At 46.6% G+C, this 25049-nt stretch overlaps 1 protein-coding gene across 2 annotated transcripts in view; it reads left to right on the top strand.

Annotated features, from left to right (window-relative positions):
• The first annotated feature begins 16709 nt into the window (after positions 1-16709).
• The window catches only part of LMO4 (LIM domain only 4), a 17442-nt gene continuing 9102 nt past the window's right edge, over positions 16710-25049 (top strand). Inside the window, exons 1-2 of one of the 2 annotated variants that reach the window (XM_081087820.1) lie at positions 16710-17465; positions 20256-20494. In XM_081087820.1, coding sequence (XP_080943946.1) covers positions 20259-20494 — 236 coding nt within the window. In that variant the 5' untranslated portion in view covers positions 16710-17465; positions 20256-20258. Of the gene's footprint in view, positions 17466-19881; positions 20052-20255; positions 20495-25049 lie in introns of those variants that run through there. The other variant, XM_081087821.1, reaches the window with a different exon arrangement.

Genomic DNA, 25049 nt, shown 5'->3' with positions numbered 1-25049 from the left:
CATGGAAGGTACCACTGTTTAACATACAATAATTTATAAACACCATGCGGGCAGGGGCTTTGCTTTTTTGCTGTTCTATCTGGAGCACACTAAACACTAGTTGGCACATAGTAGGTGCTCAATAAATGTGTTTTGAATAAACAAATAAACAGAAGATAGTAAAATTGTCATGGAGGTAAAAAGAAAAACAAAGAAAACCATGAGTCTTTTTGCACTATAAGACAATTGATATGGATCTTTCTTCCTTCCTTCCTTCCTTTTTTTTTTAGAGAGAGAGATTTGGAAGGGAGAGGAGGAGTGGGGAGAGAGAGAGCGAGAGAGAGAGAGAGAGAGAGAGAGAGAGAGAGAGAGAGAGAGAAACATCCATCAATGTGAGAGAGACACCTCAGTTGGTTGCCTCCTGCATGCACCCCGACTGGGGCTAGGAATTGAACCTGCACAGGTTCTTTGTGTCCTTGACCCGGAATTGAACCCTCAGCTCTTGGTCTGTTGGCCAGCACTCTAATCACTGAGCAAAACTGGCCAGGACAATCTGGATCTTTCAATGCCCTTGTGTCTACCAGGCTTATTTTTCCACTGCCTTCCTAAACATTTGGTCATAATAACTCTGACATGTGTAAGTAATACCCTCCTGCTCCACCCTCTAAAACAGCCATGGACACATCTTCCCAAGGGGTGAGAAAGATGGTGCTTATAATTGGGTGACAGATAGGATATTGATGAATATATCCTATATAATAAAGCGGTGATATGCAAATTGACCATCATGCCCTCACAAGATGGCTGCCTATGACCAGGCCAGCAGGGGGGTTAGTGAGGGACGACCAAACAACTGAACAAGCAGGCTGCATGGGGCAAACAGGCCAGTGGGGGGGGGGGGACGTGAGGCGTGACTAGGCCGGCAGGGGGGGCAGTTGGGGCAACCAGGCCATCAGGGGGTGCAGTTAGGGGCAACCAGGCTGACAGAGGAGGGCAGTTGGGGGCGACCAGGCCAGCAGGGGGGAGCAGTGAGGATTGACTAGGCTGGCGGGGGGGCAGTTGGGGGTGACCAGGCCAGCGGGGGGGCAGTTAGGAGAAACCAGGCTGGCAGGGAGGAAGCAGTTGGGGGCAACCTGGCTGGCAGCGGGGGGCAGTTAGGGGCAATAAGGCTGGCACACAGGGGCAGTGAGGGATGATCAGGCTGGTGGGGGGGGCATTTAGGGGTGACGAGGCAGGCAGGCAGGTGAGTGATTAAGAGCCAGTGGTCCAGGATTGTGAGAGGGATGTCTGACTGTCAGTTTAGGTCCAATTCCCAGGACTGGACCTAAACCGGCAGTTGGACATCTCCCGATGGGTCCCGGATTGGAGAGGGTGCAGGCTGGGCTGAGGGGACCACCCCCCCCCCGATGCACACATTTCATCCATCAGGCCTCTAGTCCTATCTAATAATAGACAAACATGGTAATTGACCATACCTTCGCTACACCTCCCATTGGCTAATCAGTGTGGTATGCAAATTAACCGCCAACAAAGATGGTGGCTAATTTGCATACTGCAGGCAGGGCGAGTGCGAGCCACCATCCTGGGCCGCAGGCCAGCCCCAGAAGCCCCAGAAGGCACCCAGAATCTGGTGATCGGGGGAGATGGGGGTCCCCTTGCCCAGGCCTGACGCCCCTGGTGGAGGCGTCAGGCCTGAGCAAGGGGCCGATCCTTCAATCAGAGGGTGATGGAGGTCGACACCTCTGGCCGAGGCATCAGGCCTGAGCGGGGGGGCGGAGCCAGCAATCGGAGGGGTCTGGGGATCCCCTGCCCAGGCCTGACACCTCAGCGAGAGGCATCAGGCCTGGGCGGGGGTGCCGAGCCGGCAATCATAGGATGATGGGGGTCGAAGCCTCTGGCCAAGGCATCAGGCCTGGGTGAGGGTGCAGCCGGCGATGGGAGGGAGATAGGGGTCCCCTGCCCAGGCCTGACACCTCTGGTGGAGGCGTCAGGCCTGGGCAAGGGGCCAATCTGGCAATCGGAGGGTGATGGGGGTCGACGCCTCTTACTGAGGCATCAGGCTTGGGTGAGGGCAGAGCCGGTGATTGGGGGGAGATGGGGGTCCCCTGTCCAGGTCTGAAGCCTGGGCCAGAGGCATCAGGCCTGGGTGGGGGGGGAGGTGGGAGGGTGTCAAGCTGGTGATTGGTGTGAACTACAGAGGAAATACCTTTTCTGACCGCACATTGGTTAAGCTCCCTGTATGCCACTTGGGTAATAAGAATCCAAAAAGGTGATCTAGTTTTTTTTAGATCACCTCCTCTAGCTGCTGGAGGGCTAAGAAATGTCATATCCTGCCCTAGCCGGTTTATCTCAGTGGATAATGCCTTGGCCTGCCGATGGCAGGGTCTGAGTTCAATTCTGACCAAGGGCATGTACCTAGGTTGTAGGCTCCTTCCTGGCTGGGGCCCAGGTCAGGTCTCCTGCAGGAGGCAACCAATCAAAGTGTTCCTCTCACTTTGATGTTTCTCTCTGTCTTTTCCTTTCTCTTCCACATTCTCTAAAAATCAATGGAAACATATCCTCAGGTGAGGATAAAAATATAATAAAGAAATTATTATTATATGAAAGACATATCTTGAAAATGCCTAAAGAAAGTTGTCATTTTTTCATGGTGAAGGGACTGGAGTCCATGTTGATGAAAAAACCTTGCTGGCTGAGGTGACTGGCAGTGGCTGCAGGAGCGGGTTAACGGGGCTGGTGCCTTCCCCTGATCAGCCCGGTCACCTCCCACAAAGGGAGGCTAGACTGCAGCGTAGGCCCTATCCCCAAGGGGAGCAGGGAGCGGGCCTGAGCCATCACTAGGACATCCCCTGAGGGCTCCCAGTATGTGAGAGGGGGCAGGCTAGACTGAGGGACACCCCCCCCCTGCAGTGCATGAATTTCATGCACCAGGCCCCTAGTATATCCTCCTATATAATAAAAGAGAAACATGGTAATTAGCCATACGTCCGCTACCCTTCCCATTGGCTAATCAGGGCGATATGCAAATTAACTGCCAGCCAAGATGGCGGCCGGCAGCCAGGCAGCTTGAAACTAACATGAGGTTTGCTTGCTTCAGTGACGGAGGAAACCAACGTTCCCCGCCTGCCTTGCCGGCCTCTGAGCTTACAGTCTGAAACATTGTTACAAAAATAGAAGCTAAACAAAACCCCAGAAACCTGCTTTCAGCCCGCTGGGATCTCAGAGCTGGAGTTGATACAGTGTTTCGATTATAGAACCCAAACAAACCAGATACCTGCTTTCAGCAGCAGAGGCCTCAGAGCTGGAGCCAGAGCTAAAGCTGGCCCAGAATAAAAAGTAAAAGAAAAAAAGTAGTAGTTGGGTGCTTCAGTCACCCGCCAGCCTTAAAACAGCCCTCAGCGCCTCACCCAGGCTGGCCAGGCATCCCAGTGGGGACCCCCACCCTGAAGGGTGTGTGACCAGCTGCAAACAGCCATCATCCCCTCATCCAGGCTGGCCAGGCACCCCAGTTGGGACCCCCACCCTGATCCAGGACACCCTTCAGGGCAAACCAGCAGGCCCCCACCCGTGCACCAGGCCTCTATCCTATATAGTAAAAGGGTAATATGCCTCCCAGCACCAGGATCAGCGGAGCCTCGAGGCCTCCCAGCACCGGGATCAGTGTGACAGGGGGCAGCGCCCAAACCCCCTGATCGCCCTGTGGCTCTGTGTGTGACAGGGTGCGGCGCCCCAACCCCCTGATCGGCCCTGCTCTGTGTGTGACAGGGTGCAGTGCCCCAAACCCCCCCCCCCGCCCCCCCCCCCCCCCCGCCCCACCACGGGCCCTGCTCTGTGTGTGATGGGGTAGAGCCATAACCTCCCCATCGACCCTGACCTGAGTGTGACAGTGGCAGCACCCCAACCCCCTGATCGGCCCTGCTCTGTGGGTGATATAGGGCGGCGCCCCAACCCCCTGATCCTCCCTGCTCTGTGCATGACAGGGGGGAGCTCCCCAACCCCCTGATGGGCCCTGCTCTGTGGGTGATTGAGGGTGATGCCCCAACCCCCTGATCCACCCTCTCTGTGCGTGACAGGGGGGAGCTCCCCAACCCCCTGATCGACCCTGCTCTGTGCGTGACAGGGTACGGAGCCCCAACCCCCCTGATTGGCCCTCCTCTGTGCGTGACAGGGAATGGCATCACAACCTCCCGATCAGCCCTGCTCTGTGCATGACGGGGGCGGCGCCCCAACTCCCCAATCAGCCCTGCTCTGAGCCCGACGAGGGGCTGCACCTAGGGATTGGGCCTGCCCTCTGCCACCCTGGAGCAGGCCTAAACCAGCAGGTCGTTATCTCCCGAGGGGTCTCAGACTGCAAGAGGGCACAGGCCGGGCTGAGGCACCCCCCCCCCCCCCGAGTGCACAAATTTTTGTGCACCGGGCCTCTAGTATATATATATAAAAGGCTAAGTGACTGACAGTATGTACATCCGACTGTCCAACTGACCGGCAAGTACATATGTGCACTGGCAATTTAAAAATAAACATTGACGCATGCATGCACTATACATATAAAGCTCTCACTGGCACCAATTGCATTTGTGTGTTTCCATCTGTCATAGTTGATCGTGAATTTGGATGACACTTCTATTATAGAGAAAGGGGAATAGCGATATTGAAATATTTCTCCTAATTAATTTCCTTTCAATGTCCATGAATCCATGTACTGGGCCACTAGTTAGGCCAGGGTTGGGCAAACTTTTTGACTCGAAGGCCACAATGGGTTCTTAAACTGGACTGGAGGGCCGGAACAAAAGCATGGATGGAGTGTTTGTGTGAACTAATATAAATTCAAAGTAAACATCATTACATAAAAGGGTACGGTCTTTTTATTTTTTTAGTTTTATTCATTTCAAATGGGCCGGATCCGGCCCATGGGCCATAGTTTGCCCACGGCTGAGTTAGGCAATAAAAGAAGTAGACTGCTCTATGTTGGTCTAGTGTACCCAAGAGTGGGGCCTATATAAAGCCAGTTGGATCCTTGGATCTAGAATTTGTTCAGATGCCCCGCGCGCCCCCCCCCCCCCCCCCCCCCCCCCCGTGTGCTGCAGAAGTCTGTTCCTCAGGCTCATTATGAGATTTCCTGTGGCCCAACACTCACTCTTTTTTATGACGTTTTGGATGTGCTTGTCTCTTCCTTTCACCTTTTAACCACATATATTTTGGCTGACATTTGACATTTCTCACTTTTTTTTTTATTGTTTAGTATCTATTGCCTTCTAGGGTATTGCCTTTCTCTTACTCTACAGAGGGGACTTCCAGGGCTTGCCCACTATGAAAGTTTAAGAGGCTGCTCCTTCCTTTTGTCAAGGAGACAGGCATATGACCTGAGAATGCCCAATAAATAGGGCCCACGAATAGGAACAGTTGGAGGCCCCTGTACATGCAACACCACACTAACCACCTTGTTCCTGCTAAAAGCCTACTGTTAAAATTCCTGCTTCATTACTAAAAAGCTCCTCTGTTCTTGCTTTTTCTCAAACTGGTCCTCAGGTCTGATGTCAATTCTAGAATCCCGTATATATTTCTTATGAAAGATACAGTGAGCTTGGAAGAGGACCTTGAGATGGCAGCCTGGCTGACACCTTGATTTCTCCTGATGAGCCACTGAGCACGAGTTGTGCATGAGTTGGTTATTGTTGCTTATAAACTGAAATCCTAACTGATACACACCTGATTGTAATGAGGACTCTCCAATGTCTTTGCTCCAAGTTCTGCTAGGGAGGGGGATGGGACAACAAGGAGCAAGTAGAATTCAGATTCGAGGGAAAGAATTTGCCTTTTTCTCACAGCTTTTGTATTATAATTTTCTATTTGGGCATAACAGATTATCATAAACTTAGTGGCTCAACACAACACTCACCTGTGATCTCAGAGTTTCTGTGGGTAAGAAGTTGGGGAATGGCACAGCTGGGTTCTCTGCTCAATGGCTCACCAGGCTGAAATCAAGATGTAGCCGGGCTGCCATCTCTCCTGAGGCTCAAGGTCCTCTTCCAAGATCACCGGTTGTTGCCAGGATCCACCTGCTTATAGCTCTAGGACGGAGTCCCTATCCCCCGAGGTCCCAGCTGTTGACTGGGGACCACTCTCAGCTCTAGAGGCTACCTTTAGGCCTTGCCATAAGGCCCCTCCATGATGTCTCTCACATAGGGCAGTTTGTTCCTTCCAGACCAATAGGAGAACATCTTCTGCAACTTTGAATCTCTTTTACTTCTTCCATCTGACCTGTAGACCCTCTTTTAAAAGTGCTCACCAGCCCTAGCTGGTTTGGCTTAGTGGATAGAGCATCGGCCTGCGGACTGGTAGGTCCCGGGTTTGATTCCAGTCAAGGGCACATGCTGGTTGTGGGCTCAATCCCCAGTAGGGAGTATGCAGGAGGCAGCCAATCAATGGTTCTCTCTCATCGTTGATGTTTCTATCTTTCTCTCCCTCTCCCTTCCTCTCTGAAATCAATAAAAAATATATATATTTTAAAAAGTGCTCACCATAGTAAGTCAGGTCCACACTCAAGGAGAAGGGATGCTGTTTGCACCAGGGGGTGGGAATCTTGGGAACATCTTAGAATTCTAACTACCACAATGCTGTGAGGATGCCACAGGAATGGTTCAAAATTATCATATGTATTCAAAGAAATAAGTCCAGGACAGTTGGCTGCAGTGGGTGACATCCATGGACATAGCTTTGTCCTATAGGCCATTGCCAGGGCTTGCTGTAGAACAATGCGCTTGGGGTGTCAATGTCGGGGGCGGTTATTAATGTTTCTAGAATTATTGATAAGTAGATGCTTGTTTTTGTTTGTTTTATTTTATTTTTTGTAAAGGACACATTTATTTGTGCATTTTTGATGTTTGTTTCTCTTAAATGGCAGCCTTTAGAAGGTGCTTTCAGATGGGAAGAGTCACACAAATCTATTCCTCTAGCCTGAAAGAATGTATTCTTTGGTCATGGGGCTACCAGCAAAAATCATTCTGCCACCCACATCCATCAGGAAAAAGAGATAATTCTCTATCAGCCATTTGGCAAAATTGAAACCAAATAATTGTAACACAACAGTGTCTAGAATCCATGACACCTGCTTTAAAAATAAATCTCTCCTAGCTTTGTCTTCCCCTTATTTTCAATAACTGCTCCAGTATTATTGCCACTGCATTAATCTAGCAGCAGGAAACCATTATCCTATGACAACAGACTCTTCCATTAACATTATCTTTTAATTTTGAGATTGTTTATATGACTGCTAGCAGCTACTAAATTAAGATAAAATGAAGAAAGAATTATCTTCTTTAACCCAAGTGCTCAGTCAAGTTACCCACCCCCAATCTTTACTGTGCTGGCAAAGAGACACCATTATTTTTGTATCAGATTACTAAATACTATTTGGGTATAAGTTGAAATTACTAGAAATCTAGACATGGTTTAAATGTCATCTAGAAAATAACCATTAAACTTTAAATTATCATTTATATTATTTGCTATATTGCATGGCATATATTAATAGTTGAAAATATGGGTTATTTTTCTAGGAAGCAATTGTAGTAAATAAAACAATAATGAAATTATTATGATGAAAACTCAGTAAAGAAATAGGGAAACATTTGCCCAGTTAGTGGAGTTTACACCGAAAAAGAATTGAATTTGGAGAATGTAGCAAAAATGAGACAGGAAGAAAACAAACCTAAATTAAAAGGAAATTGTAATTGGTGGTGATTATTATTTAGTGTTCTGACAAGTGGACTTTAAAGTGACAACTATATCACATTAAATGGTATCTTTAAATTTTATATCAAATATATTACAAACATTCTTTCAAATGATAACTTGCTTACTGTTATTTATAAAGATTCTTTTATTCCATCAGCTGTATGCTAACACTTGAAGACACTGTAAAATCTTTCAGTCTACATTTTGCTCTATCCTCACCTGTTCCAATGGTCTCAGGGCTTTCTTTCCAAAAGGCTACAAATGAGGATATATATATATATATATATATATATATATATATACACATATACATACCTAATATGCAAATTGTCCCCACGGGAGTTCGACCGGGAGACTGATCACTCACTATGACATGCGCTGATCACCAGGGGCTGGCATGGAACAAAGGAAGGCCCCTGCCAGTAGCCAGAAGGTCCAGATGGGCCCTGATCACGGGCCAGGCCTAGGGACCCTACCCATGCATGAATTTTGTGCACTGGGCCTCTAGTATTTAAATAATTATTAGAATAGTGATACTATGCATTCAGTAGTCTAGGTCTATGATTCCTCACTCCCATGGGTAAACCACGCAGAAGAAAATTAATAGAAACTGAGTTACTGTTTTAATAGAAATTGTACTGGGAAAAAAATGCTTAAGTTGTGAATTCCCATATTGTTAATGTAGTTCAAGTAGGCCATCAATATGTGTCCTATTTACTGATAGGTGCAAAATAGGTGGTGGGAGATCAATCAAAACCCCTTCCCATAAATTACCATGACTTCTAGAAATTATCAAAACTTCACTGGCGTGCCATACGTAGTCTTCCCAGCAATGAGTTATCGTCAATAATTCATTCCCTGGCTGAGCTGATAACAGGGCAGATATTCTAATAATGTGCCAGGATTTACTACTGGACACAGCAGTAAGTAGGAATTCCAATGCAGTGTTAAATGTTATCTCAGTGGAGGAAAGCAATAAAAACAGAGCAAAGAGAGGCATCTGGGTACAATGCTTGGATGTTTTAATCCTCTAATTAGAACAAACATGTATGAAGGTAGCGTTGTTTAAGTTTTCATTCTCTCTTTGAAGTGAATTGTTTCCAGAGTATTGTTCTGTAATGACCTCTCCTGGCCTTATTTATTGTCAGACAGCACAACAGATGGCTCTGAAAAAATCGCTGAAAAGAAACTCTACTTCATTCTTGAGTTGTCTTCCCAAAATTCTAAATGGCTTCACTTGAATACTTTAAAGGAAATCCTCCCCTCTCCCCAATTATCATCTTAGACTAAAAGTCTTAAATATATTTTCAGTGATTTCTTATCATATAGAGAAATCGACAAATTTGCTTTCTCTGTCAGAATGTTTGGAAGCTGGAAAAGAAGTGGTGATTCATCAAAAACAATTTTATTATGAAATTTGATTTATGTTGAGAAATATAAATGATGACGTTATAATGTGTACCTCTGCATGGAGGGAACACATTTTAGTCAATTGAGTTATCCAATTTTATTATTTAAAAAAAATCCATATCTGGTTGTTCTTTTTATTCTAAAAAATTTATGGCACTGTATAGAGTAGAAATGTGTGTTTTTCATGTCTATGGACAGCTATGGATTGAACTCCCCTAATTCCACCAGGGTCATTCATTATAATTAGATGAATAAATATTATCATATTTTCATCAACTTTTTTTTGTTAGCAAATAGAAACCAGTATTATACTTTAAAATGTTACATTTTATTACAAATCTACATAGAGAAAGTGCTTAATTATATCAATACTATAATTAAAAGTGACACTAACGAAAAAACACACACGTGGTTTTGGTAACTTAAAATTTTTGAATTATTAGCCTTTCTTTTACCAAGAACAATTAGTGGGAACATAAGGGGGAATGAATTATGTTTTAATGTTTTAGTTTCTCCATCAATGAATGCTCATTTTCATCATCTTGGATAGGAACTGTAATTAATGTTAAATGGAATTGCTATTTTTCTACTGGATTTATAATTTTAATATATATTTTAGTAATAACCACCTCATATATACACAAATGGCCCAGACATCTACATACACTCCTTTGTAACTATTACAAAATTAAATTTATCCATAATAAAATGTAACTCGGCTTTAATAAGCATTGCCTGTCAACCCACTAGATCATTTAGAAGACCCTAATGAACATTTAATATACTCATGCATACAGTCTAATAATTTATTTGCAATAATAGATGTAGAATATCTTGTGTTTGAATATTGTTGACAGAATTCAGTCCTGGAAGTAGGTAGTATTAATAAGCCAAATATTTTTCCTGTGATATCATCAGTATGAAGCATATTCATATAACAAGATTTACTGATAGCTCTGAGGCAGATCTGGGGGATTTTAAAAGTGCTGTTCCTACCCTAATTAATATATGTGAAGAAAGTGAGTAATTTCTTGCCAATATAATATGCGGCCTTGCTATGTCAGGCAAAATAGTTGTCAGAGATGTATTTCCTTCTTTGCCATCATCTTTTTCAACTTTCCCATCATGTCTAGGAGTTTCAAATGTCCTAATCCAATAGAATAATTAAAAGAAAAATCTACATGTTAAATTATATTTCTTATCACAATATCAATGCTGTTTTGTGTTCCTCAGTGATCTCCTAATTATTTTATTGTAACAAATCTACTTCACTATGCTTTTCAGCCTATAAAAGAGAGGTTAGGATAGAACTTTTTAAATACTGATTAATATAATTTGATGAGACATTTACCAAATGTAGATATTTGGATTGCTTAAAAAACAAACAAACGCCCTGACCGGTGTGACTCAGTTAGCTGGAGGGTAGTTCCGAAGGGCCATGGGTTGGATTCTAAGTCACGTTGCAGGTTCGGTACCCCATCATGGCATGTGAAGGAGGCAACTCATCGATGTTTCTCTCTCCCATTAATGTTTTTGTTTGTCTATCTCTCTTCCTTCCTCTCTAAAATCAGTAGAAATGTATCTTGGGTGAGGATTAAAAAATAAATAAATCCTATATTATAAAAGCATAGTATGCAAATTGTCGCCTCGACCAGGAGTTCGTCTGGAAGTTCGACCAGGGGGTGGGGCTGGCAGGGGGAAGGAAGGGAGTACCCAGCTTGCAGCTGGCAGCCGCCAGGACCCTACCAGTGCACAAATTTCATGCACTGGGCCTCTAGTAAGTAAGTACGTAAATAAATAAATAAAACACAAGGATGTTCTAATACAGTAACTACCTAACTCTTTTATCACATAAAACATGTAGTGAGATATTGGTTAGGGATTTTAAAAAACTTAAACGAATATTATCAATATTTAAAACCAGGGAGAACCAAGATGGCGGCATAGGTTAATGCCGGAGTTTGCTGCTTTGAACAACTACTTCAAAAGTGAAACTAAAAGACAGAACGGACATCACCCAGAACCACTGGAACGCTGGCTGAGTGGAAGTCCTACAACTAGGAGGAAAGAGAAACGCATACGGACACTCAGAGGAGGCGCAGTGCTGAAGTCAAATTCTGAGGTGCGGAGTGCGCAGAGCGGGCTGGCGGCGGAGGGCGCGGTGGGCATTTTCAATCGGGAGGGAGTCGCAGACTCTGAGCTCCAGATACAGGCGAGTCTTTAGGGACCCAGACTCAAACGGGAGAAGCGGGACTGTCTGGCTTCCTTCAGAGCGAGTGCAGCTTTCTCTCCGAGCTTTGCAGCAGGTGCTGGGACTCAGAGAGGCAGAGCCCCTGGGGACAGGACTGAGAGCAGCCATAACTGCTCTCTCCGGCCCACCCTGTTGATCCTGTGCGACCCGCCCCGCCCAAGCCCTGCACACAGGCATTTGCCGGATAGCCTCAGGCAAACGCCAGATTAGCACCTCCCTAGAGGACAGAAGTTCTCTCACTGCTGACACAGCTGATTCTCATAGCCACTTGGCCTGAAGGTCAAACCCTCCCTGGAATTAGCTACAACAATCAAGATTTAACTATAAGACCATGAACAAAAACCACTAGGGGGTGCACCAAGGAAGCATAACAAAATGCGGAGACAAAGAAACAGGACAAAATTGTCAATGGAAGATCTAGAGTTCAGAACCACACTTTTAAGGTCTCTCAAGAACTGTTTAGAAGCCGCCGATAAACTTAATGAGATCTACAAGAAAACTAATGAGACCCTCGATCTTATATTGGGGAACCAACTAGAAATTAAGCATACACTGACTGAAATAAAGAATATTATACAGACTCCCGACAGCAGAACAGAGGAGCGCAAGAATCAAGTCAATGATTTGAAATGCGAGGAAGCAAAAAACACCCAACCGGAAAAGCAAAATGAAAAAAGAATCCAGAAATGCGAGGATAGTGTAAGGAGCCTCTGGGACAGCTTCAGGCGTGCCAACATCAGAATTATAGGGGTGCCAGAAGATGAGAGAGAGCAAGATATTGAAAACCTATTTGAAGAAATAATGACAGAAAACTTCCCTCACCTGGTGAAAGAAATGGACTTACAGGTCCAAGAAGCGCGGAGAACCCCAAACAAAAGGAATCCAAAGAGGACCACACCAAGACACATCATCATTAAAATGCCAAGAGCAAAAGATAAAGAGAGAATCTTAAAAACAGCAAGAGAAAGAAACTCAGTTACCTACAAGGGAATACCCATACGACTGTCAGCTGATTTCTCAACAGAAACTTTGCATGCCAGAAGGGAGTGGCAAGAAATATTCAAAGTGATGAATACCAAGAACCTACAACCAAGATTACTTTATCCAGCAAAGCTATCATTCAGAATTGAAGGTCAGATAAAGAGCTTCACAGATAAGGAAAAGCTAAAGGAGTTCATCACCACCAAACCAGGATTATATGAAATGCTGAAAGGTATCCTTTAAGAAGAGGAAGAGGAAGAAAAAGGTAAAGATACAAATTATGAACAACAAATATGCATCTATCAACAAGTGAATCTAAGAATCAAGTGAATAAATAATCCGATGAACAGAATGAACTGGTGATTATAATAGAATCAGGGACATAGAAAGGGAATGGACTGACTATTCTTCGGGGGGAAAGGGGTGTGGGAGATGCGGGAAGAGACTGGACAAAAATTGTGCACCTATGGATGAGGACAGTGGGTGGGGAGTGAGGGTGGAGGGTGGGGCGGGAACTGGGAGGAGGGGAGTTATGGGGGGAAAAAAGAGGAACAAATGTAATAATCTGAACAATAAAGATTTAATTAAAAAAAAATAAATAAAAATAAATAAAAAAAATAAAACCAGGGTATAGTTCATTGAAATGCAGTTTCTTGATATGCTGAGTTTGCTATAAACCCCTATCTTTTTAAAAAGAATGCTTTTATTGATGAGAGAGAGAGAAAAAACATCCACTGGGGATTGAACCCAAATCCTTTTGGTGTATGGGACAATGCTCCAACCTAGCCACCAGGCCAGGGCTAAACCCCTATCCTTTTTTTTTTTTTTTTTTTTTTTTTTGATTTTTTTACAGAAAGGAAGGGAGAGAGATAGAGAGTTAGAAACATCGATGAAAGAGAAACATGGACCAGCTGCCTCCTGCACATCTCCCACTGGGGATGTGCCTGCAACCCAGGTACATGCCCTTGACCGGAATCGAACCTGGGACCTTTCAGTCCGCAGGCTGACGCTCTATCCACTGAGCCAAACCGGGTTTCGGCAAAACCCCTATCCTTAAATGCTGCCGCCGTCTACCTGACTGTTTATTGTGCAGTACTACCCCCCCACCCCCCCACACCCCACCCCCCCAGCCAACAACATCATACAAAACTGGCAGGGACCTAACTGCCATTCTTCCTCCTTGGGTTTTCTCTTTACATCTTTTGATGAGGTATCTACCTTTCCCGGTTCTTGTCTCTACTCTTTAACATTTTGGAATTGTTGTCCTAGACTCAATCTTGCTGGATTCACCTTGGTTGAACCTTTAGATTTCAAGGGATCTCTCTGATGGCAGCAATAAAGGTAGGCAGGTTATATTTTTTAAATTTCCTCCCTAAAAAAGACTGCCTTCACAACCAGTTCTGCACATACTTTAAAAAGATAAAATATTTTTTCTTGAGAAAGAACTGGGGGACTTTGTCTTGGAGGTTGCCATTTCCGTATCACATAGTCTGGCTGTACTCAAGGCATGTAAGGCAACTGGCGTCTGTGTGGAACCTCTGACTGCCCATGGGAGAGTCTTAGGGAACTGTCACTTGGAGAATGGAAACATGATGATGACTGAAGGACTTAAATAAGAAGAAGGGAAGGTACAGACATATAATTTGGGGGCAAGTAGGGGAAATGACAGCTGGATCTAGTATCAACACAGTTTCTACCTTTAAGACTCAAGAAAGAAACAATTTGAGTTTCTCTTTCTTTTCCAAAGCAATGTACTCGTATTTCTCATTGTAGGCTGAATGATGAATGTACGATGCCAGAGTTTTCTTAAACTTCTAGGCACAATATAACGTTATTATTTTGAATTCAGGTGATTTTACTATATACCAGGATTATTCCTTTGAACACTGTTTTATATTTGTTTGAAGAATACCTGAATAGAGAAATCACTTACCCATAATGAAGTTGTGTGTGTTTAGCACCAGTGGAAATAAAAGATTGACATTGGTTTTCATGCAAGCATTTCATACCACAAATTTTGCTAGTCAGAAGAGGATGGACTGCAAAATGCAAAGAATGCAAAAATAAAAACCACCGAGTGGTGGCGCTGTGGTTAAAGTACACCTGAATTTTGATTACAGTGAATGCATTTACTCCCTACCTCTCAGAAGAGACTGTTAGCCATTATCGCTTTTGTATTTCAATAACCACAACATCAGCAAATAAAGCTCTCTGGTAATATACTCCACCCACGCTAATCTATCAGGACATATGTAAAGACCTCACTACACATAGAATAGTACTAACACCAAAACCACCTGCTAGGCCCTTTCTAGACTAGAGTTCTATATTCAAAGTTTTATCCATCATGCTCTTGTTCTCTCCTTTCCTTCCATAGAAACTACGTGGATCCTTCTGGAGAATCACTTGGTGATATCTGAACATGTGCCTGGTTAAATTTCCAACATGTCCTTTTAAAGATTTTATTTTAGCATTAATACTTCAGGAAATACTTAAAGTACCACACCATCACAGAACAATGTACTATGTGTTCTACTTAAGAAAATAATTTTTTAAAAAGGAGAAAGTAAGACCATTTTGCTTAATTCCCTAACTTGTAGATGACAAAATTAAGGCCTGGAGGAGGAAATTTACTTGTACATGACAAATCATAAGTTAAGATCTTGTGTCATCTCTTTTTGACTATTATAAATTATTAATGAATTAACACTGAACCAGGGAATTAAAATGTGTGCATTATTTGTTTATGGGGTTGCTTTCCTCATTTGGTTTAACATAGTTTTCCTTACAAACCTTCAAGGAATATTACATCTTTTAAGTTGGCCTTCTTTAATCACACCCATCTGCAGCTGCTTGCTGTACAGGACATTTCAATTACTACTGTAGTTTTAATGATTTAAAAAACTGTTTTTTTGTACGAGCACTTGATCATAAAAATGCAAGTTTAAATACCAATCAATAAAATTAATTTAATTTTGGTGCTAGAAGTATAAAGGAATGAGTATTCAAGTAGGTATTTAAAATGTCCTCTGCTCGATGTTATAGGCAATGATTACTGTTTCTTTTGCAGCTTGGTTTTGATGGTTTGAAAGACAGAAATCTCCACTCAGACACAAAAACCATAGATGCTTAACGTCTGCATTGTCTAGCCAGATTCTCCTGCAGGTTCCTTTTCTCAATCTAGCGGTACTGAGTGTTAATACAATATGAAAACTTGTCCCACAAGGCTGGTTTTACTTAATGACACTTTGCAGAAGGGCTTTGCACTTTCATGATAATTTCCACCAGAAAAATCTCCCTGGAACTTAATAATAATAATCAGACCTAATATTAGCCCCAGATCAGAGATTTATTGAACCTATTTGGCACAGAAGATAAAGTTGAATGACTAGGTATTCAAGCGTCTAGGCTGCGCTTGGGCCCTGGAAGGAGACTTCCAGGCTAGTACCCTAAAAGCATTCCTCAAAACTTGATTTATACTGGAAGTGACCTTTCTTACTCTCCAGCGGCTGTGAGATTGCGAATTTTGCAAGTCCATTGCTTTTGAGGGCCCTAAGGAATTCGGCCTCTCATCCTCCACAACGGGATGGATAGACCAGCAAGGCTCCCCACCTCCGTCCGCCCCCCCCCCCCACCCCCCGTTTTCCTTAACTTCAAAAATAAGGATTGTGATCTATTTACTACCAACAATTGACGAATATGTATGAAGTGCCTACTAGGCATTTGGTTTATACTCGGGTTCTTGAGAAGGGGGGTTAAGCAAGCAGTATTTAGGATCTGCTGGTCCCTTACTGGGTTTCCCTCGTTAACTAAACTTCCACTAGGTTCATAAATTCCCAACACCGTGAATTATTTTGTAAACCACCTCTTCTGCGTGTGTGTGTGAAGCCCACCGCCCTTAGATCTGGGGAAGACTTTTCTTCCAAAACAGGAAAAGACCCATTTCTGAGAAAGAGGTGCAATAAGTTTCCTCTGGGTCTCGCCCGCGCTTGAGGGGAGGTCAATCCCCAAGGGGCGCACGGGAGCGGGTCCCGGGAGTCTCCCGCGCGCTCAGAAGGCAGGTGCGGCTCCCCGCGCCTCCGCCGGGGATCCCGGGCCGCGCAGGGCAGCTCCGGCGGGTCCCCGGCGTCCCGGTCCCTGGAATCGGGCCCTTCCCTTCTCCTCCCTCGGCCGCTCCGCCGCCAGGCTCGCTCCCCCCGCCCCCAGAGTCTCGTTTCAGGCATCCCTTTGTCCTGCCCCGGATTGGCAGGTTTTATTATTCCGCCTGAACAATCCGGCCGCCCAGTGGCTGAGGGTCGCTGACGTCGGCGGCGGAGCCGGGGAGTAGTTGGGATTCTGCTCTGTCAGTAACACATGTGTAAGGACCGCGGAGGGAGCGAGTGAGCCCGCGAGAGGCCAGCGCCGCCGCCGCCTCCGAGCAGGGCAGCGGCGACCCGGGCAGCAGCCCCGGCAGCGGCGCAGGCTCCCGCGCGCGCCGGGCCTCGGCCGGCCGCAGCTCCCCGCCTCCCCGGCGGCCCGCCTCCCGGTCTCCGCACCCGCCGCCGCCGCTCCCGGAGCTGTTGTTTCTGCGGCTGCTCCCCGGCCGAAGGTGCAGGAGGCTCGGCCGTACGGCCGCCGCCGCCGCCAGCCCGGAGCGAGCGAGCGAGCGAGCGCGCGGGAGGGAGGAAGGCGGTGGAGGAGGAGGAGCGGGAGGCGCGCGGGCGGGGGCGGGGGCCGCCGGGCGGGGAATCTACAAAGTGAAGCCACATTGCCAAACTTGCAGCAGCGATTGCAGCAGTTGCTGCCGCTGCGCCGCGCCTGAACCGCGCCGCGCGGGCCGAGGGCGCCTCCGCTGCTCGCGCGGAGCCCGAGGTGGAGGACGAGGACTGAGACTGACACTTCTGTGCCCGGCCGCCTGCCACTTACGCGGGGCCCCCCAACCCAGCTTCAGGGCGACGCGTTTCAAAAAGAAAAAAAAAAAAGCCCGTAGCCCCATCCTCCCCTTTCCTGGTTCTGCAAGTGCTCCCCCTCCCTCCAGCCAAGGCGCCCCTTCCTGGGAAGCCGAGCGGCTCCGCTCGCCTCTCGCCGCCGCCGCCTCTCGCAGTATTGCAATATAGGGGAACAGCAGGTAAGGGGACCGGCGGGGAGCCCGGGCGGGGGGTGGGAGGAGGCACCGCTGGGGGCCGGCGCTGTTTCCTGGGGCTGCCTTCCCTTGACCGTCCCGAATGGCAAGTAAACAATACGTTGGCTTGGATAATGCGCGAGTCTGAAACTACCGAGGCCGGCCTGCGAGCTAGCACGGAGGGCAGCCCCGGCCGCCAGCTTTGTAGCGGTTCCTGCTTACAAAAGGGTTCTCGGAGACCGGGCTGGTGAGGACCTTGGAGGGGGTGGGGAGGTTTTCAGTTCCGAAGGGAAAGGCAGCGGGGGCTGCATGGAGGGTTTAAGTGTGAGAAGTAGTGTGGGGGGAATAGGCACGACTCCCCCCCCCCCCCCCCCCAGTAAACACTATTTTTGAAACAGTGGCAGAAAGGATCTAAGTGAGCAGGATTCGGTATTGCTGGGTCTTTTAAAACATTCCTCCTGGTTTGCAAGTCTTTTGTTCCAATCCAGGAGAAATCCGGTGAATCACCTAATTAAAATCAAGACATGAATTAAGCATCCATTTTTGTACTACAAATTGCCAGCGCTCCGTTTGTCCCTCCCTTGGTCTCCATTAAAAAACACCAGAGACGTTGTTAAAGGGGGGCAGATTTTGCCTCTAGCTGCCAGTTCTGCTTTCTATTTCACTGACTATCCCAGGACCTAAATTGCTTGGCTATGTAATTACTAGAGTATAAGCCTATTTAACTTAAAAGCTTTCTTTCTTTTTTTTTTTTTTTCCAACTCTAAATGAAACTTGATGAGGGCCCGTCCTTAGTTATCAGGGGAGTCAGTTTCTGGTCAGTCCTCTTGATTCATCTCTTTTAGATTTAATCAGCATTAAGGTATTGCTTGTCCTTAAGAGCTTTAGCTAATGGGGTTACTGGATGCTTTTCTCAGTGTAATGTTTCCTTTTCAAAAAAAATATACATATATATTTACCTCTCACCAAAGAGGGGGGCGGGGAAGAGCTTGCAATCTCCTCCCTCCTCTCCCCTTTTAAAAAGGAATTCGGAGCGATTAAAACGTTGGGGGAAACAGTTTAAAGACCTAGGGCAGGAAATGCAGATTCATTTGGGTTAGGGCTGAAATTGTAACAAAAAGCAATTCCTCGAGTAAATGCATCAGATAAATCAATTTACATAAAGGTATGATGCATTCGGATAAATGCAATGCTAATGGGTTTTAGAGTGGTCTTGTTTCCAAAGTCTCAGGGTTTTGTTACAGCTTAATTGGTGCAGTTCTTATTCTGGTTTATTGTGCGGTCTCTGGACACACGTTCCGGGACTCTTTCGGAGGAAATGTGTTTAAAATCGGCCTATTTAAGGAACCCGAGTTCTTGTTTCGTTCCCTTCCCCTCGGTTTTTTTTTTTTTTTTTTTTTTCCCCAGCAGCCAAGTTGGGCCGGGGACAGGCAAAGTTCGCCCTCTCCCTTCTGAGGTATCAGCTGAATGTCTTGAGCAGATAGCTGGGAGCCTGGGGGGAGCCCACACTCTCGGCTTACAGAGGACAAAGACAAAACAGGCTGCTTAATTGGCAGTAAATAACTTGATCTTTTTATAGAATAAGTGACTGGAGGAACACTAGGACTTTATTGGACTCCGGGTTGGAGGCAACAAATTAATCGGTTTAGGCTAAGCTTTATAAATTGATTCCCATATTATAGCCCAGTTGCTTCTCTCATGACATTCATTAGGAAGAGTGGGGAATTTTTAAAAGCAGTTTTGGTGACAGCAGGACTGGCTCGAGTGTAACTTGTGCATCCTTTAATAGTGCCTTCTCCCATATTATCTGTACCCCTCCCCGTACCCACCCCCCACCCCCTCGGAGGAACAAAGCTTTAGCATTTAAATTGCTGATCAAGGGCAGATTAGTGAGACCAAAGTGGAGAGTGTTTGTATAGGAAGTTAACAGGCATCCTAAAGTTCAATGATCTATTATTCTTGCCTGTGTCCTGAAAACCCAGAGAAAACACTCATTGATCTTCAAAATGAAATGAGATTTGGAACAATAATGGGAGATGGCGGTCACCACAATGGCATGTGAAAGGTGCTGTTTAAAATACGAAAAACCAGTTTCGCAACTTTACACATCGCCCCCGCCCCTCGTCCTCCCCCCCCCCCCCCCTTCTTGGGTCTCGGAGCCTCTCCTCCCACCACCACGCTCTCCATCTCCCCTCTGCCTGTTCCTCCCTCCCTTCTCAGAAAACCGAACTATTTCCAACTTGTGAACTGCAGCTGCACTTCCCAGGGCAGAGCTCGGGAGGGAACGTGGCTCCGGCAGAGGCCGCCTCCCCACTCCCCTCGGCTCGCACTCGGGGCTTGGCCGGGGCTGGGGAGGGGCCGGGCGCGGCGGTGGGTGGGTTTGACCCTCATTTGCTGGAGGCGGGCGGCTCGGGGAGGGGAGGGGAGGGCGGGGGGCGGAGGCGGGGGCTGGGAGGAGGCGCCGCGAGGGGTGGAGCGCGCGGCCGAGCCTCGCTCTCGGAGTTTTGACAGCACCCAAGCTGGAATTGTCAGCAGTGGGGAGCGCTGGAAAGTTGAGAGGAGCTCGTGGCCTCAGAACAAAGCTTGAGAAAAGTAAACAGGCGGCTGCTGCCGGCGAGCCTCCCTCCTTCCCTCTCCCCTCACCCTCCTTCCCGCCCTTGCCCTGCTGCTTCCTTCCAGCAAGTCTGGGGGGGGGGGGGGGAACTGTTCGCTAGCTCACGCGGCACTTACTAACTTTTGCATCGCCCGTATTTTTTTTTTGTATTTCGCTCCCTTTCCCCTTCCCGCCTTCTGCAGACCATGGTGAATCCGGGCAGCAGCTCACAGCCGCCCCCGGTGACGGCCGGCTCCCTCTCCTGGAAGCGGTGCGCAGGCTGCGGGGGCAAGATTGCGGACCGCTTTCTGCTCTATGCCATGGACAGCTACTGGCACAGCCGATGCCTCAAGTGCTCCTGCTGCCAGGCGCAGCTGGGTGACATCGGCACGTCCTGTTACACCAAGAGCGGCATGATCCTTTGCAGAAATGACTACATTAGGTAAGACTTGGCTGCCCTTCCCAAGATGGGAAAGTAGAGCAATGGCAAGGCCAAAGGTTACCAAGGGTTTTAAGGAAAGGAGCAGAGCTCCTAGGAGAATACCTTGTGGTCTGCACCTCAAGAACCTGCTGGTTGGCTGAATTTAAGGGGTTCAAGAAGCATGTGTTAATCTTCGAATTTTTAATGACAGATTAATGGTGAAGGCTATACTAAATAAAAACTGCCCGTCGGGTGCCGCGAGGTGTGCAAAAGTTGGGCACTCTGGGTACCAAAATTTTAAGTGGTCAGCCCCAACTGGGACCCTCTGCTAAAAATAAAACATTTCCAGTGAGAGTTAAGCTGCTTTCTTAAAGCAAGGTAGGGATCTACATAGAATGGAGACAAAAGATTGATTTAAAAGTGAAATTAGTGGAAATGATTTGCCTGTTGTGGCTAATTATGATATTGACATAAGCTCCTTTAAACTTTTTTGCCTGTAAAACTGATTCATTCTTTGTGTTGTGTCTCCTTGTGAAAAATGCTGATTACCCATCAGTTTAAAGACTTGCAGTTCTTACAGGAAAAAACCACCTCAAAACTTAATGGTAACGTTTCTCTTTATATACTGTTACTTGGAGGCTTGTGCTGCTCAGTGTTAGTGTGTGGTTTGCGATGTAGAATCTGTAGCTTTTAACTATTGAGGAATAGTCAGATTGGGGGTTTATTGTTGTCATTTGTGTCATTACCCTTGGTTCCCAAAAGAGAGTCAGGAAAAGAGACTATAGAATATACTAATCTTGCATTTTAAAGCAATGTATAGGAACATTCATATGGCAGTGTAAGCAGTCTTTTCCAACAAGTTTCGGTGCAATTAATGGAAAGAATTCAGGAGGTCAGGTGCCTATAGGATCTTTTCAGGTGAACTCAAGCTACTTAAACTCATTAATTTGAAAGGAGGCATTTGAAGGATTACACATTTAATTTGAGTAAATGGTTTGATAGACTGATGCACATGAATGCTTCTAGGAGGTGTTTTGTTTCAACATCCAGTAATTAAAAAAAAAAAAAAGCCATGCGCACCGTTGATACTAGAGGAGTGCTCAAGAACCGCTCACTTTGAAAAAGAATTGCATTCTATTTAAATTTCTGCTCTAAACCGTTTTCTTTATAGTGATTAGTAGAAAATTTTGTTCTTTTTTTTTCAATGGCAGCAAATCAGTGGACGAGATATTTTGTTCAAAGTTTAGCTCCATTGTGATTCCCTCACTCTGCAGTGAAAACTGAAAAGGATCCCTATGTGGCTCAGAGCTGAGTGTGTGTATAGTTAGCCCAGTGATATCCTTAGTGTAAAATGGAGTAAAATGACATTTGATTTTTCCAGTGAAGCAACCTGTGTCTACTCTGCTGGCATCCTCAATCAGCCAAGTAAAAGAAATACATGATGGGAGAGGGCTCTTACTTAGAAATTAAGATGGCAGCATTAATTTCACTAATGTTCTTTTAGAGGTAAATGTTGGAAAACCAGCAGGAGCATGAGTGCATTGGTTTCTGGACCTCCTTCCAAGCAGTGCCTTGAGCTTTGACAGTATTGTAATTAAATAGAGAGCAAAACTGTGGTAAGAAAGGACGGTGGTTTGAAGTGGAAAAATTGACAGTGCTGTTCAGACACGGTGAATGGTGCAGATTCATCTCTTCTCCAAGTGCCTTCAAAAAACCTTTGCTTCTGATTACCACTAATTAAAAGGAAGATGGGTCCACTTGCATTCCCTCAGGACAAGTTTAGGCAAGTGGGTTCCTGGGACTCTCCATTCCTTTCCCTATACTTGAGGCCAAATATAAATGCCCATTTGTTGTTTTCGGTGGCTTAACGGAGTAGTGGAGGGGGTATGTGCCGGTGGAGCCGTATTAATTGGGTCCTTATTCTTTCTTTTTTCCTCTGAATTTGAAAACTGGAACCAGGCCTTTTCTTGAACTGGATGCTATCTTGAAAGCCTTTTAGATCCGTCTCGGAGGGATGAGTTCTAGCTCAGCACCAAATTGATGGCCTCAAACTCTGCTCAGGGCTCATCAGCAGCTGACACTCTTCGCCTCCCCCTGTCCCCCCCCCCCCCCCCCCTTCAGTGTTTCCTCCCTCTGCCCATCAAGATGCCAAAAGGTGGAAAGGTGGGAGGCCTGCACTATCCTTTCCCTCGCAGGTACCCCTCCCCCGGAATCTCGCTGCAGGACACTTGTTGGAGGAGCTTTCTAGTCCCCATGGGCCACTGAAGGGCGGAGTAATCCGCTCTCTGGCTACCAGGTGAAGGGGACCGACCCTGCGGCCCCATGGCCTGGCAGGGACCACAGAGCAACTTATTAAGGGCTTTTAAACTGTCTGACTTTGAGGTTGTGAGCTTTGTGAAACAACCGAGATCTGGCTAAAACGCTGCGGGAGAGCCGGGAGGTGTGTGTGTGTGTGTGTGTGTGTGTGTGTGTGTGTGTGTATGGCAGGGGGAGGAGGGGCGGGCGTTGGTAGTATGGGCACTGCTTTTCCCAGTCCCCTCTCCCCTGGGCGACCAAGTGTGGATTGGGCAGAGCTGGGCTTCTGCCTCCTCTCCCTCCAAGATTTCAGATAAAGCGGCTGCCTTGCTGCAGCGAATCCGCACAATTAAAAGCTTTAATTAGTGGCTCCTCCATTTTCTTAGTTCTGATGGGCTTTATCTAATGAGATCTGGTCTCTGGCTTAGATCTGCTCCGAATGACGTGTCCGCAATGAATGAGAGCTGCGTTGCAAACAAAACATTTAATTAACAAAATTGGCCTCTAAGAGAGGGAGGGAAAGGCAGGGGTGGAGGTGGAGAGGAGGGGAGAGTGAATCTTAAAGGGGCCAACCCCTGTCTCCCCCCCACCCCCCATTTTACAAAAGTTGGCCAACCTTGCAACTGTCCCCTTCCTCCCCAGCCCCCGACCCCCCAGCTCAATGCAAGCGCCACCAAGTAGCTTCGAAACTCCGTTTCTCTTTTCTCCAAACCCTTCTTCCTCCGCCCCCACCTCGGGCTCGGAAAGTGCGGCCAGAGGAGGAAGTTCAGTGATGACGGGTTGGGCTCCAGGTCCTGGGAGGGCGAGGAAATGCGCCAGGAGCGCCGGTGGTGGTCCCGGTGAGCCTTTTCTTGCAGGGCCGGGACTGGGACGGAGGCCGGCTCTGCGCGAGGCCTCGGTCGAGGCGCCCCGCCGGCCCGCGTCCTCGGCCCGCGAGGGGGCGAGCGCAGGGCGGGAGCCGGCGAGCGAGCGGAGCTTTCCCCGCTTTCCTCGGGCGGTTCACGTGGCGCCCGCAGCCGCAGTGAGCGCGGCCCCCACCTCCCGGCGGGAGGGGGCTCGGTGGTGGTTGGCGGTGGATGGTGTGTTTCGGGAGGGGGTAGCGTGAGGCTCGGAGGCGCCGCCAGACAGCGAGTTCATTTCCCTGGTAATCAACAGCAAGCTGCTATATTCAGAGAATGCTGTCCCTTTAATTGAACAGGCTAGGTAATTAAATGGCACTTTTCCAATAGGACGTGCTAGGTAAATCTAATAGTTGGTTATTTAATATCACTTTGAAGTCTGCCCACTCAAGCACAATGACAGCACAGGAGCATGTGAACTATTAGCTAGGAGGGAGAAAAAAAAAAACCCAGGATCTCAAAAATTAATTAAATCGCATGCAATTTAGGGGGAACGTTTATCTTGATTTGTCATAACAGAATTAATTCAAGGCCTCCAATTCACTTGGGGGCAGATCTGTTACTCTGAATTAACCAAGCGTAATTTGGCTGATTTTTTTTTTTTCCTCTCCCTCCCCTCTCTAATGCAGCGGTTGCGATTATTCACAGCCCCCCTCTTAAGTATCAATAGCTTCTGGTGCTTTTAAGGTGCTTGGTCTCTAGTTATTCCAAAGTACCTTTAATGGACTTGGCTCCAGGCATAATTTCTGGGTTGCATTTCTTTGTTACATTTAATATAGCTGGTGCAGAATGTAGATTAAATATAGGAACCTGCTGGAAAACCAATTGCTTCTGGATCAGCAGCTGTGGATGTGCATTTTTCTCCTCAGATAGGTTGCTGATATTTACTTGGAGGTACAAATGTATACCTTTCAGCTACACTCTTAGAAACACACCTCTCCTTGCCTGAAGCAGTTTGAAAAACACAGCCAGTACTGCTCCATATTGCCAGTATTTTGCTTGAAGTAATAACGCGGTAGAAAATAAGCCCACCTATTGGTCATTGAAGTTACAGAAAGATGCTAAGCATTATTACTAAACTAAAAATACGACTGGCTCTCCTCTTAAGTCAGCAAAGGAGAGTTGAAGCTGAGCCGGCAAGCGGTACTCACACTACACTGTGCTCTTCGTAGAGGAGCAAAGCACCTTGAAAGTGCAGAGGTTTGGTGGGATTTCTTCCCTTCTTTTCCCTTTTTCCCATATAAGGAACCTCTTGATGTTTGTGATTGATTGCATTGCCCAAATGCTGAAATATTAACGACCTTCTCGGACTGAGGACCCAAAGAAAGGAAACTGAAACCGATTCTGTCATCACAATTAAAGACTCCCCTGGCTTTAATTAG

This window comes from Myotis nattereri (genome assembly GCF_964212035.1).
Source record: "Myotis nattereri genome assembly, chromosome: 3".
In the NCBI taxonomy this organism is placed as follows: domain Eukaryota; kingdom Metazoa; phylum Chordata; class Mammalia; order Chiroptera; family Vespertilionidae; genus Myotis; species Myotis nattereri.
The sequence above is the reverse complement of the archived record's forward strand: the minus strand, read 5'-3'. Positions and strand labels throughout refer to the sequence as shown.